This window comes from Bactrocera tryoni, chromosome 3 (genome assembly GCF_016617805.1).
Source record: "Bactrocera tryoni isolate S06 chromosome 3, CSIRO_BtryS06_freeze2, whole genome shotgun sequence".
Taxonomy (NCBI): Eukaryota; Metazoa; Arthropoda; class Insecta; order Diptera; family Tephritidae; genus Bactrocera; species Bactrocera tryoni.
Window position 1 is genome coordinate 9,111,634 of NC_052501.1, and position 15,672 is coordinate 9,127,305.

The window sequence follows — 15,672 nt, forward strand, 5'->3', positions numbered from 1 at the left end:
TATATTATAAATTTGCACAACTTCGCTAAAATTAGTTCTGATAACCTTAGTCTACGCACATTCTAGTATTTATGGCACTGGATCCGGTAATCTCATTGCTGCACTTCTAGACTTGTTAGCGATCACAATAACATTGAAAAGTTTGATAAGGATTTTATGAATATTTTTATAGTAATATTACTAACTCAGTCTTAAACATATATGAGCGGATTTATGTACTTTAGTATATTTCTTTCTGTTGAGTCATTCACCCCTAGCTGACTTTTCAAACTAAAGTTCAAAAGCGTCGATCGCGTGATTTCAGCAAAATTATGCAGTGGAAACCGTAGTTAACATATTGATTACGATTCATAACAGAATTCCGATCAAACGGCCGATCGCGTGCTTTCTCATGCACTCCCATGGCAATAAAAAAAATTAATTGTCTAAAACAAGGCAGGTCAAAGCGGCGTTGGCTTGCTTCAATTGAATTAAATTTTTGGAATTTTTATGATGAACACGCTTAAATGCCATCTGTAAATATTAACGTAATAAATTTAAACAGTGGAAATCAATACTAAACAGACGAGCCTTCACCAGCATAGCAGTTTTCCCCTGCATACCAGAGGGTTGTTTATGGGTTTCTTAAATTACTCTGCATGTTAAAGTGTTAGAGTGAAGAAGGGGGAATACAGTGACAAAAATAATAACGCTGTTATTTTTCATAATTTTTATGCAAGAAAGTTTTTAAAATGTGTATAAAAAGAAGAGACATATTTTGTACTGTAGACTCTAGTTAGAATAACGTGATCAGCCGATTCTGTATATACGCGATAGTACCTTAGTTTTTTTAGATATCAACTGAAACTTTTCACACATCCTTTTTCCCCACAAGGAGACACTCATTTCTCAGAACCGGTTATACCAAACTGACCGATAAAAATCAAATTCTTTTATGAAAAACTTTTTTATGTGACAATATATCTTCACGAAATTTGGCACGAATTATTGTATAAGGCAAGAATACAATCTCCGAAAATATTTTTCAGATCGGACCACTATACCATACAGCGGCCATACAAACTGAACGATCAAAAAAAGTTTTTGTATGAATAACTTTTTTATTCGGTAAGATAACTTCACGAAATTCGGAAAGAACTATTGTTCAGGGTAATGGTACAATCTCTGAACAAAGTGTTCAGATCGGATCACTATGCCGTACAAACTGAAAGATTAAAATCAAGTTCTTATATGAAAAACTTTTTTTATGACAAGATATCTTCACGTAATTTGGCACGGATTGTTGTCCAAGGTAAAGATACATTTTCCGAACGTATTGTTCAGATCGGACCACTATAGCATATAGCTGCCGTACAAACTGGACGATCAAAATAATGTTCTTGTATGGAAAACTTTTTTATGTGACAATTTTTATTATTTTTTTTTTTGCGGCGTCTCTTGAATGTACTATAATAATAAAATTTGAAGTTAACTTACATTTCTAGGTTTTTGAACAGCAGTTTTTTTATGATAGTAAACACCAGCTTTTTACCAATCACGGCATCCTCTCATATGTATGCATGTTCCACTCAAGGAGGCTCCACTGTAGCTTTATCGCACCAATTGCTTGCAACTTATTTCCATAATATAACTTTCTAAATTGCACGCGTTCAAAAGGTTAATTAATAATAGAAATTTTATTAGTGACATTGTCAATTCAAATCTAAATCAATTACTTTATTTTCTTTCACATCAAATACGCACATAAGTACATGTATTTATGGGCTACAGTCAATAAGTGCAACGAATTCGTCGCTTAACATCATTCAATTTCGTCATGTCACTTCCATAGAGGTCATAACGTAAAAGTTATAAGCGATAAGTGCGTTCCCCCAAAGAAAGTCACGAAAGGAACCTCCCCTAAAACAGTTCGAGGCGAGCGTCGCGTTGTTAGCGTGTGAACTATGCGCATTTAAGTTGTTCTTGTAATAATTAGTAGTGTACGCATTGTTTAATTAAGCCTGGCATAAATTAAAAAATTACATGAATACGCTGCTGCGCTTCAATTTGTAGTCAATCAATTAAGTATACTTTGTGATTGATTGATTTCTATTCAAACCATTACGCAAAAGTCGACAATTAGCGCTAATTTACTTTTTTTTTAATCAGAATAGTATACTTCCAGGGAACTCTTAATGTGCTTCCAGTTATTCTAAATCTTTTCCTCTATTAAAATAATTAGTCAATTATAGTTATCTTTATTATTATTTATTGTTATTTATCTTAGTTTATTTCTATATTTATGCATTATTTATGAAATATATTAAATTATTTTCTAAAGTATGCATGCTAATCTGCATTTTCTCTATTTACACAGTTATATTGTCGGCTCGGAGACTGCCCGCTTGGCCAATAACTGGCGTTGGGCGCTGCGTGTTACACCCATCCTGGGCATTGTGGCCGTTGTGCTGATTATATTGATCAAAGAGCCAGAGCGTGGCGAGAGCGAAGGCTCACCACATTTGGAACCCACCAGCTACACAGAGGATATTAAGGATTTGGTGAAGAATCATTCGTTTATGCTTTCGACAGCTGGTTTCACTTGCGTTGCCTTCGTAACCGGTGCGCTCGCCTGGTGGGGACCTAAATTCATTTACCTAGGCATCAAAATGCAGCCAGGCAACGAGGAGCTGTCGCTGAATGAGTGAGTATAGTAGAAATGAAAAAATATGTAGATATTTATACATACTTATGTACATATATACTAGAAGAACATTAATTTTTGGCTTCCCCAAAAAATTTCGATTTCTATGTGTTTATACGCTGTGTAAATACATACTTCAACATGTTTACGCACAAAAATTTAATTTACAAAAATTTTAGCATATAGTATTTAAAAATTTAAAAACACACATAAATCCTATTCATAAAATCAACTAGCGTATCGTACAAGTTTGGCATCATCGCCATGATAGCCGGATTGATTGGTGTGCCAGTGGGCTCGTTTCTGGCGCAACGTCTACGACCACAACACGAAAGCTGTGATCCATACATTTGTGCCTTCGGTCTGCTCATATCAGCGCCTATGGTCTACTTGTCGCTGGTGACACCACAAACCACAACCTCGTTCTGCTTCTTGTTCGTCTTTTTGGCGCAGGTGACGCTGAATCTATGCTGGTCCATAGTGGCGGATATTTTGTTGGTAAGAAAAAGAATAAGAAAGAAAATCAATGAATGAATGCGGGCGTAATGCAATCATAAGCAAATGCGTGAAAATATGCAAAACAAAAGCAAAAACAATGATAAAAAAACAACACCACCACTGTCTGCTCCCTCAAACACACACACTGAGCGCGCAACAATAACAACGAATGAGCAAAGAGCTTGTACGATCGCTAAACGCAACAATATTTAAGAATTTCAGCTGTTCGAGTTTTCATATAAAAGTTTTTTATTATATTTTTTTGTTATTGCAATTTTTTATACTTAACACGAGTTTTTTTGTTTAAACGCTTTCAACGTTCTTACTAAATTTTGTTCTTTCTATTTTCTTTGTTTTTCCCGCCTACATTTTTGTACTAAAAAAAATTCAACTTAAAAAACGCACCTTAAAAAACCCGTAATGCTTACCTGTTCGAAAAAATAAAAAATTGAACAGCGTTTCGTTACGTTTTGGCGTTATTACAATGGTAGCTGGTCTAATTGGCGTGCCGCTCGGTCCAATAGTGTCACGTGCGGTTGCCAGTTACAAGAACAACGCCGATCCCTTGGTATGCGCCTATGGATTATTCTTTAGCTCATTTTTCCTTGCTGCCGCGATGCTGTTTGTCACAAAATACGTCGTTATGTCGTATATTTTAATGTTCATCGGTCAATTATTTTTGAATCTAAATTGGGCACTAGTGGCTGATATTTTACTGGTAAGAGAAATGCAAAAAGTAACTGTTCTAAAAAAAGTACACATGTTTTGTTGTGGTGGTTTTTGTTGTAATCTACTACAGTCATACAAATTTACATGCTTACATAACAAATGTAAACGTTTTATAAATTACATACATACATAAATGCTTTCATAGATAAAATATTGTAGTAAATACATAAGTATCCATATAGTTAGTACATTTGTAAATACTCATTATACATATATTCATTATCAATTATTTTATAATCTATTATTTAAAGTGTATATAAGTTATTTTTTCATTTTTTTTGTGAGCGAACGGCAAAAGAAAGCTCCGACTTAGCATGACGAGCTAGGTCGATTTAGCCATGTCCTCCTTTTTGTCTGTCTGTCTGTATATATGCGAAATAGCAGCTAGTTTTTGAGATAGCAATCTGAAATTTTCTTCCCAAGAAGCTTCACATTTGTGGAAACTGACAATATCGGATCACTATAGCATATATGTACATAGCTGCCTTATAAACTGAACGATGTGAATCTTCACGAAATTCGACACGGATGATTATCCAAGAAAAGTATATAATCTCTGAATAAATTGTCCAAATCGGAGCATTATATCATATAGCCATCATACAACCTGAACGGTCAAAATCAAATCCTTGTATGGAAAACTTTTTTATTTGACAAGATATCTTAAGGAAAGTTGGCAGGAATTATTTTATAAGGCAATGCTACCATCTCCGAACAAATTGTTCAAATTGGACCACTATAGTATATAGCTGCCTTACAAACTTAACGATCAAAATCAAGTTCTTTTATGGAAAACTTTTTTATTTGACTCGATATCTTCACATCTATCACGAAACTTGGTATAGAAAGGTATAATCTCTATATGAATTGTTCAGAGCAGTAGCATTTTTTTTTTGTAATTTTCTGCATTTTAATCAACTATGTAGATACTCGAAAATATAGCAGAATTGATTATGTTACTTTACATGCGTTTTGTTGTTGTCGCAAGTATTCTTTTGCCGCTTATTTAAATAATTATTTTTTAGAACGCTTCTTACCATATTATTTAAAAATCATAGTTTAGACGAGGATTTTTGCAAATAAGCTAAATTATACAGAAACAATTTTTTCTTCATTTATTATCTTAAATTTAGAATATTTAACTAACTCATGAAGTAATTTTATTTTAGCTTATATAATTGTATAATATTTATACAATGTCCTGTAATGCTATTTTTTAATTCTTCATTTGTCACCCTTAATTTCTTCGCAAAAAACTTCTTTCTGTATGCTTAAAATTATTTTTTTTTTATATGCCTTGTTCTTAAGAAACTTTTGCCATTCTTCACTTCATTTTAATTAAACACATTTATCAGTATTAAATAACGAAATATACGAATGCATATTATTCGCTTTTATTACCGCACAGTGAAGCACTTACGCACCCAGCAAACTTGGCCCAGTCCTCGCCCACATGACGCGAGAAAGTTTTCTGTCCCTTTTCGCTATGTATGTATGTATGTGCAATAATAAAGTTTTGCAATTTATTTATATGCCAAAATGCACCACTTATCTGCTTTGCAACCGCGTGACAACAACAAAAAACGTTTAACAGTAACTCTACACTCATACACACATACACACGTATTATAAAATACTCCCCTCGGCACTTGTGCTTTCAGTTCGCCGACTCGAATATTTGTAATTTGCTGGCCCTCGAAACAAAATGTAGAAAAAAACATAATAAATGCAATAATGTCGAGGGAAATTACACCCCATGGAGTTGACATATTGCACTTACACTCATTCCTTTACATATATACATATGTAGAGTATATATTTATGAGACTCACTGACTTCCAGCCTTTATATTATACATCACGTGCTCTATTTTGGCGCCAACTCCCCCCATTAAGCTCATCGACTTTCTTTGCATTTTTTCCTTTTTTGTTTGTGGCTGTACACCCTTCCTGGTAGCAGTTGGATGCGTGTGTGTGTAGGTGGAACCTTTGGTGCATTGGTAATCCTCATATTTTACGTATGCACGTGCTGTTCCCTCATATTAAAGGCTCTTCTGCTATAATTAAAGTACCCTGCTTAGCATATAAATACAAACGCGTTAAATATAGAAGCACATATTTTGTTAGCTCGATAAATCTTATTAGCGCTGGAGTGTGGAATCCCCATTTTCTTTACTCTCTAGAGAAATGGTTTGTCACTTCAACAGCACATTTAAGAAAATTGACAGCAGAAGTAATATTACTTCAGTCTTAGCTATCATAAATCTTGTAGACTTTTAGCTTAGCAGGTATTTTAAGCTTTGAAAAAAAAGATATTAAACACGTTTTTAGATGAGTACATACATCTTTTTTTATCCTGAACAAGTTAGAAAGTTTGTCACAAAGTTTGTAGAACCTACAATAGCAGGAAACGTCGAAGGAACTGTGAAGTGAACATATATCATATAAATGATCAGCGTTACGAGCTGAATCAATTTAGTCATCTCCATCTGTTGGACTGTCTTACATGGGCAAACTAGTCCTACAGTAACCTTGATTCGACTTGAAGGTTGTATGGCTAAAACTTCCCCGTTTTTAACATTTTTTAAGTTCCAAACAAATCGATAACGAACATTTTTAACCGAACTCTGCCATTAACACCTTATTTCTTAACAATTTTATGAAAAACTTTAAACATATTATTTAGTTTTAGCAATACTTTTTACATTGCAAACTAATTTTTTAAACACAAAAACCATTTTGAATTGATTTAAGAAACATAAAAAAATTTAAACTCTTTGATAATCATAAAATCGATCATTTTACTCAAGTTGATTCCTATTTGCAATTATTTCAAAATATTGGTGTATATTTAACCACAAAGTCAAAAATCTCGCTAGAAACGCGAAACATCGGTATCTTCCAACTAATATTATGACAGTCTTCTTTGTAAAAAATATGCCAAAAAAGCTCTAATATTTCTTTGCATTATCTAAATCGCATATAATATACCTACACATACCTCTGAATCTTATCTATGCGTGTAGTTCCTTTTTTCTATCTCCATACTAATTACTATTAGTTATCTCTTCGGCTGTCTAATTTTATCACGATCAGATGTTTTATGTCATCCAATCCAATTCACGCATACGCGCACATACACTCGTTATACAAATGCATATCTGCTAAATATATCTTTACATATGATCAGCTAGAAATAGGAAGAATATCGCATGTTATCTTGATGTACGAGTGCCAATTATTATCTAATGAGCTGTTTGGTTGAAAATTATATTGTCAAATAGCAAATAGGAAAGAAAGACCTTTTAGCTGTATATTTATTGCTAAGCCAAGCACAAAATCTGTTGCTATATTTTATAAAAGCTATTTTTTATCACCATTTTTTTATAAAGTTAGTGCTCTTTTTCACCTTCCGCTTTTTTTCTTAAACACAAGTTCTAAGTTTAAATATAATATACGCATACATACATATATACAATGTATACACACATACACACATTTGTATATTTATTCTTTATCTTTTCATATAAATTTCTTCAACTACTTTAACTCTTTACGCAATGAACTATTTAACAGATAATTTAAAAACTGCGTGAGTTGAAACGTATGTATGTGTGTATTTACATATGTAGGAAGGTATTATATATAATTACTTATCACCTTCACGAACTTGAACGTGCTTACGTATTATTATTAACAATTTTTTATCATTGGTTTCATAAGTAATTTACCAGGTTTTGCTTCAATTTCGTCAGCAGATTTATTTGACAATAATTATGACTTTGGCATATTCCCTTATACGCTAGTATGTGGTTTATTATGTTTGACACGAAGTTTGTAACATACAAAAGAAAGGTTCGGAGACCCTATATAATATTTTTTATAAATTATCAGCATGACGAGTTAAGCCGATTTAGCCATGTTCTTCTGTATATATGCGAATTAATCCCTCAGCTTTTGAGATATCTATATGAAATTGTACAATCGTCATTTTCCCCCCAAAGAAGTTGCATATTTGTCGGAAATGTCAATATCGAACCACTATAGCATACATATATCTGTTATACAAACTGAACGCTCAAAATTAAGTTCTTTAAGGAAAACTTTTTTATTTAAAAAGATATCTTCACGAAATTTCGCATTGATTGTTTCCCAAGGCAATGCTACTATATCCATATATGTATGTATATTTATATATTTTCTGATTAGACCACTATAGCAAATAACTGTCATACAAGCTGAACGATTAAAATCAAGATAAAAATCTGTTTATGTTGTTATTGTTGTTGTAACGAGAGAATTCTGCCCAATTAACAACCCTTGAGCGGATAAAAAATCCGCGTCTGTTCCGCTTACGTACATAGATACGACTGTGGTGGGAACGAAAGAATCTGTTTATAACCTCTTATGCTAGAGGAATGCATCTTTGAAGGATATATAATCTCTTATAATACTTCTGAAAACATTGTTACTGCTATAGACATTTCGTTTTGCTGACTTAATAATAGTTTAAGCTGCTGCTGTCTTAATATTATATATGTTTTTTTGTTATTAGATAATTATTTCATAGTTATGAAGTAATTTGAATTACATATGGGGCCATAGATCACTAAGTAATTACTTGAAGTGGTCTAATGGGATTCAACCTTAGTACTTTCCAGCTATTATAAGCGCACATTAGCTTATTTTTAATATAATTGCTTTAATAGTGCAAATATTATTAAATATTTTGAAAGAGTTTTAGTTTCGACGTCAACTACAATATTGTTCCTTTCATATATGCATAAATAAATAAGTGTTTACATATGTTTGTTAGGTGCATACACCTCGCTATTGAAACAATTAAAGACTCGTGGATCAAAATTGTCTATAATGCCTACAATGTTTGAAAATTAGCAAGCTGGGTTAGTGTGGATATAGAAAATTTACTTAATTATTGTTTCATTCACAAATTTTTGATGTATTATACTATATATTATGATGACTCTTTAATCTTTCAATAGCGATGTATATGGTATGTATAATTTTAAGTAATAACATTATTATAAATACTATTTTCTTTAATTTATAAAACGTTTACATTTGCACAACAAACCTGTACACACAAGCACACTCTTACTCCAAAACGCTTTTGATGCACGCATATCATATTAATTTTAATACAACACAAATTCCCTTTGGCCCATAAGCCCGAAGAAAGCAAAAAAAGCAAAACAACTCGTTAGTAATTTCATTACAAAAAAAAAACTAAAATAAATTTTTTCAAATTGTTGCGCTGTCCTGGTATGTGCAACTCATATCGCTTCTAATGCCTAAAATTATGCAATTTCAATTGATAAGGAACGCGCATTGCAACAACAGCACACAGTGGTGGCTTCGTTTAATTCTCAAAAAATTTGCTGCGCCACACTCTTAATTTGCTGCTGGTTGAATTATAGCCTTCGCTTTCATAACGTATGTGATTGTTATATAAACTTTTTCAATAATGCATTATCCTGTACACAAACCAGATGCAAGTGCATGTGTTTCGATTTTTTGCTTTCTTTACGCGTTTATGGCCCCATCTGTGTGTAGCTTTTTGCAGTTGTGGTTAATTTCAGTGTTTCCTGTTCGCTCAAAAATCCTACCAAGCACAAAAATAATACTTTTTACGATTTTGTTTTGCTCGCTTAATTCGCATAGAACATGCAAATGCGAAGGCTTTACTAATTTGAGATAAATAACATAATTTTGCACAGTAGAATGTTTTATTTATGTTGATTTAGCACATACCTTTTCGTTGTATTTATTATGTAGAATGATTTAATATAAATAAGTAGCAACAATTTTTCAATTTCTTAATGTTTTCTTCACCTTTGCAGTATGTTGTCGTGCCGACACGTCGTTCCACCGCCGAAGCCTTCCAAATTCTGGTCTCGCATGCATTAGGTGATGCTGGCAGTCCCTACTTCGTTGGCTTGGTAATTATTAATATAGAAATGTGTCTTTATTTAATTAAATATTAAAATTTTAGAAACAAGTTTTCTTATTTTGAAAACAAATTAACATATTCTTACAATTCCTTTCAGCTCTCTGAAGGAATCAAGCGACATTTGCGATCCACTAGCACTCAAACTAGTGAATTCAGTTTGGGTATACCTAGCATGTCACTGACTTTGGAAGACAGTAGTCAAAATATTACCGGTACCTTATTGTCGAGTAACGCCACGGCAGAAAGCTCAAATCTCTTAACGCAGGTCGCCAGCGTGGTGAGTGAAAATGTCACAGCGCTGGTAGCGAATGCCACAAGCTTATTACAGCAAAATGCCACCGATTTCGTCAGTGAATTACGTGACGAGAAAATATTCGAAATCGACTTGGAGGTGAGGGCTGAAAATTATTGCATGAATTTGTTTTTCATTTTCTCATACACTTCATTTGGTATTTTTAGGATACCGATATCAACAGTTTCAAAGCGCTGCAATATTCACTCTTTTCCACAAGTTTTATTGAAGTTTTGGGTGCCGTTTTCTTCTTTTTAACTGCCATCTACATATTGAAGGATAAACGTCGAGCGACGCGTTCCACACTTGGTGAGTTTAAAATCTTTAAATACACCGCAATTTGTGTTTTGTAACAAAATATTTAATTTCTAAGTTAAAATGCGCTTTTAAATATTTCAACTGTTCAACTGTACAAATTAAAAAAAAAAACTTTTTATTTATTTTTGTTTATATATTTTGTTGTTATTTTTTTAGTTAACGAATTAAACGATGTTAGCAATACAGCTAATAAAAATAAACAATTCGATTTCGAAGATTCCGAATGTATCGTCCTTTGTACTGATATTTCGCGAATACAACGTGCTTAAGGGGAAACAAAATTAATAGCAAAAGTTCATTTGCTCAAAAAAAATATTCAGATTTGCAATTATTGGGTTTAATCGTGAGTTTGGTTTACCTTTTTTGTTCTGTTTTTGTTGTTTGTCCTTATTGCATTCGCATTTGCAATCACTTGTTGAGCGAAAATCAGTGTTTAATGCTTCCAGCTATCATGCGTGCTAATTTTGTTACAATGACCGCTTCTTAAAATTATAAATTTTCTTCTATATTTTTTTAATATTGATTTATATTATTTAAAATGTATATATATTTTTTTTTTGTATATTTATTTAAATTTTATTTTTTTATTTTTTATTATATTTCTGTTCTATTTTATATTAATTAATTATTAATATTAAGACTTAATATTTAAAATGTCTACATTTTTTTGGTAAAATTATTCTTTTATTTGTTTTTATATATTTTTTTCATTGTTTTATTTTTACGTATTAATATATTTTATATTTACATAATTTTTTGATATATTTTTATAAACGTTTTTTTGTTTACATAATTTTTTTACATTCTTTGAAGTTTTTATTTTTTTATTATTGAAATTAAAATTTTTAAAAATATACATACATATATAACTTTTACATACAAACTTTTCTTTCATTTACAATTATTTACATTTTTTATAATGTTCTTTAAATTGATTGATATTTTTATTTGTTTCAAATTTTATTTTTTTATAATTATTTGTTTTTTTGCTCTTTTATTACATATTGATTTCTTTTGTTTTAATTGTGTATATTTTTACATAACTATTCTTTTGTTCCATTAATTTTTTTTGTAATGTTCTTTGAAATTAGTAATTTTTTATTTATTTCTTTTTAATTTTTTACTTATTTTTTTTTTAATAATTTTTATTTATTTTTTTTTAATTTCTTATTTATTTTTTAAATTTTTTATATATTATTTATACATTTTTTGAAAAACTTTTCAATAACCTATTTTTTTCTTTTTCTTTTATTTTTTTTGTTTTAATTTTTTAAATTAAATGTTATGACTTTGCTTTAAATTTTTTTTAAATATTTTATTAATTTTTTAAATTAAATTTTATTCTTTTATAATTATTTTTAACTTTTATTTTATTTATTTTTTTTTTTTTTTTTATTTTTTTAGTTTTATTTATTTTTTTTTTAATTTTTATTTTTTTTTTAGTTTTCATTTTAATATTTTCCATTTTAATATTTTATTTTATTTTTGTTTTAAATTTTATAATTATTTTTATTTATTTTCAATTTTAATTTTTTTTATTTTTTTTTATTTTTATTTATTTTTTTTAATTTTTTTAATCTTTACTTATTTATTTTCTCTTTATTAATTTATTTTTTTAATTTTTATTTATTAATTTATTTTTTTAATTTTTATTTATTTTTTTATTTTTATTTCCGATCTTTTTATTATTATTTATTTTTTTTATTATTATTTTTTGTTTTTTTTTTTGTGTTATTTTGGTCTAATCGTTATCTATGTCCACCCTTATTCTAAAAAAAGATTTTTCAGAAGATATTCGAACTGTATTGCCTTAACATGTCCATTTGTCGTTCTATTGTGTTCTAAAAAAATGATCTATGTACTTTTTTAATATCTCGCAATAACAATAATTTGAAAATATTTATTTTTCCATTTTAGGCAGTCAAGCAGCTGAGCAGTGAAGTGCACTTCCATTAAATTATGCTAATGAATAATTGATATGCCAGTCAACCGATCAGCCAGCCTATCAACCCACAAGCAATCGACATATAACAACCACATAACCCGCCTAAGCGGCCGATGTGTTGCGCAGAAGGCAAACATACATACATATGACTGAAATATTAGTTTTAACTAATTATTTTGTAGTAGTAATGATTATCATAGAATCATGTGTGCCTCAAGAAGTGGGTGTGTTCCTATTAGAAACGTGTAAATGGATTATAATGCAAACATCTAATCATTCAACATTAAACATACATATTGACATGCATGTATATACAACAAATAAACATTGATCATTCTCATTTAGCAAACACCATTCATAGTTAAGATAATTCCTATTGTGTATTTATTTGTATTATGATTTTGATATTGTCAAAATGTATAAGTTTGTTAAATGCGCCACATAAAAGCATAACTCATATCACATATACATATGTAAGTGTGTGCATGTTCAGTGGGTGCATGGGCATAGATGAGTGCTGCGCGGTTATGAGTGTGGAAATTGCATATGCTTGTGTATGTGGTCGAAAGCTCAGTGATAGAAATCATAAGAATTACAATAACAAAAAGTAAACACCAATTTTTTTGTGCAAATACAAACTGTAAATTTTGCTGAATAGTATTTAGTAATTTTAATTTTTTGTTTATTACAATTTTTTACTCACGAAACCACTCATTGCCCTGTGCGGTGCACATGCTAATTTAACCGCTAACTCAACATTTTAAAAAGTTTAATATTTATGACATGCATACATATGTATGTACATACATATATATACATATGTATATGTACATATGTATATGTTATTATTTTTTTAATTTTTAAATATGTCTACGCAGACAGCAAGCATTGTATAAAGAGGAGTATAGGTACTAAATGCACATTAGGTATATAAATTAGTTAGCATTACAATAATTAGATAAAAACTAATTTCTAAATAAACTAGTGGAATAAGCAGTGAAGTAAGCAGCGGGTGTGCATTACAACAATTTCTCTAGTATTTTTACTCTAACTGAAAACTTCCAACTTATCTGAAAACAAAATTGTATATGAAAAGCTAAAATTCTTTCGAAAATTTTTAATTCCAAAAAAACTGAAAAGTTATGTCTCATTTATTGTATGTTAACTGCCTTTTCCAACTATTTTGCTTAAATGACTTACTTTGCCTGCCGTTTATAAATTGTTGTATATATATGCATACCCCTTCGCTACCGTAATGAATCTGTTAGTTTTACCAAATTTCGCAATGGAGCAGAATTCATGAAATAAGACTGTTTTAGGATTTGTTATATATACATTATATATAAATTTAAAATAACTTGATTACAAATATATTGTATTGAATTAAGCTTGTACGCATACTAAGTAAATACATAAATATTCTTATACATATTAAGTATTTATGTATGTATAGCATAATTTTTGGGTTTATTGAATGCTTATAAAGAATAAAATATATTAAACAAAATTAATTTGTTTCATTTCTGGTTCCGAAATTCCATTTATTTTTTTTTATTATTCATTATTATTTTTTTTTATTATTCATTATTATTTTTTTTTTCATTCGGTTTTATAAGAGATATGCGATATAGGTGTCCAATCGGACCGATTTCAATAAATGATCAATAGAATATCAAAATGCACCTATGTATGTATTAAACCTCTTTCGGATATCTCAAAAACTGACGAACTAATTTTTAGAATCTCTAACAAACTTCGCCGTATAGCAGGACGGGGATGATGAGTGACTTGTAGAATTTGGTCCGTGTTTGTCGAGAGAGAACTTTACTTCTCAATTGCCTACTCAGTCCGAAATAGCACCCGTCGGCAAGAGTTATTCTGCGTTTCGAGGCTAACATTGTTGTTGCTGTTAATACTGGTTGCAATATAGACGAAATTATCTACGACTTCGAAGTTATGACTGTCAACAGTGTTGTGGGATCAAAGTCGCGAGTGCGACAACTGTTTGTTTGATGACAGGAAATATTTCGTCTTGCGCCCGTCCACTACCAGACCCATTTGCTTCGCTTCCTTATCCAATTTGGTGAAAGCAGAAGAAACAGCGAGGTTGTCGACGCCTATGATATCGTTGCCGTCGGCGTACGCCAGCATTCGTACACTCTTGTAGAAGATTGTACCTTCTCAGCTCGAACTATTTTCTTTAACAGTAGGGAGACGTCTTGTTTGAAACCTCGTTTGATATCGAACGGCTCAGAGAGGTCTTTCCCGATCCCGACGGAGCTTTTGGTATTGCCGAACGTCAGTTTGCACAGCCATTAGTATTTGCGGAATAGCGGGGTTTAGCGACACATCGTGCTATATGGTGCAGAGACATGGACGATGACAACATCTGGGGAGTCGGCGTTACGAGTTTTCGAGAGAAAGGTTCTGCGGAAGATTTATATTAACATAGTTCAGCGATTTAAGAGACATCGGTTACGCTGGCTAGGTCATATCATCCGAATGGGTGAAACACTCCAGCTCTAAAAGTATTTGAAGCAGTACCCCCCGCTGAAACGAAGAAGAACTCCCCTCCTTTGGAAAGATCTGGTGTAAAACGAGCTGGCTACACTTGGAATCTCCAATTTGCTCTGAACAGGGAAAAGGAAGAATGATGTCATAAACTCGTCTATAACCGTGTAAGTCTATGTCGGTGTCTATGCCAAAAAAGAAGAAGAAAACATCAGTAATGCGTATCTCGTGTTGTATAAATGCGATCGGGTTCCACTACATCACGTTAAAAAGGTAAGACTTTATTTTAAAAACACTTTCTACACGGTTTTATGATTGTTTGACTCAGAATTGTTTAAATTTGTGTCAAAGACGGATTTTAGCAAAGATAAAATACAGTTTTTCTTCGCTAAATGCGAAAACTCAAGCCAAACGCCGAAAAAAATTGAATACTGTTTATGGCTCCGCTACAACCAATCACTAAATATCGACAAAATAATAGAAACCGTCAAGCCCAACCTTCATGTAAGCTCTATTTTAACTACCCAAGAGCTAAACATTGCACAAAAACCACTTTGGAACCATTTAAATAAGGCTGAATGCAAAAAGCAGCTCGTTATAAAGACGATAATGGTGAACGCAAAAGAATTCATGGACAGAATTTACATTTGCGAATCGCTGCTGCATCGCAAGAAAATCGATCCATTTCTAAACCCGATGATTGCTGATGATGAAAGGTACGTCACT

At 31.2% G+C, this 15,672-nt stretch overlaps 1 protein-coding gene across 2 annotated transcripts in view; it reads left to right on the forward strand.

Annotated features, from left to right (window-relative positions):
* LOC120770851 (protein spinster) overlaps positions 1 to 13,925 on the forward strand; it is a 31,903-nt gene extending 17,978 nt beyond the window's left edge. Inside the window, exons 3-8 of one of the 2 annotated variants that reach the window (XM_040098455.1) lie at positions 2,357 to 2,683; positions 3,638 to 3,899; positions 9,771 to 9,869; positions 9,978 to 10,271; positions 10,340 to 10,481; positions 12,408 to 13,925. In XM_040098455.1, coding sequence (XP_039954389.1) covers positions 2,357 to 2,683; positions 3,638 to 3,899; positions 9,771 to 9,869; positions 9,978 to 10,271; positions 10,340 to 10,481; positions 12,408 to 12,430 — 1,147 coding nt within the window. In that variant the 3' untranslated portion in view covers positions 12,431 to 13,925. Of the gene's footprint in view, positions 1 to 2,356; positions 2,684 to 2,919; positions 3,182 to 3,637; positions 3,900 to 9,770; positions 9,870 to 9,977; positions 10,272 to 10,339; positions 10,482 to 12,407 lie in introns of both variants that reach the window. The other variant, XM_040098454.1, reaches the window with a different exon arrangement.
* Positions 13,926 to 15,672: the final 1,747 nt, after the last annotated feature.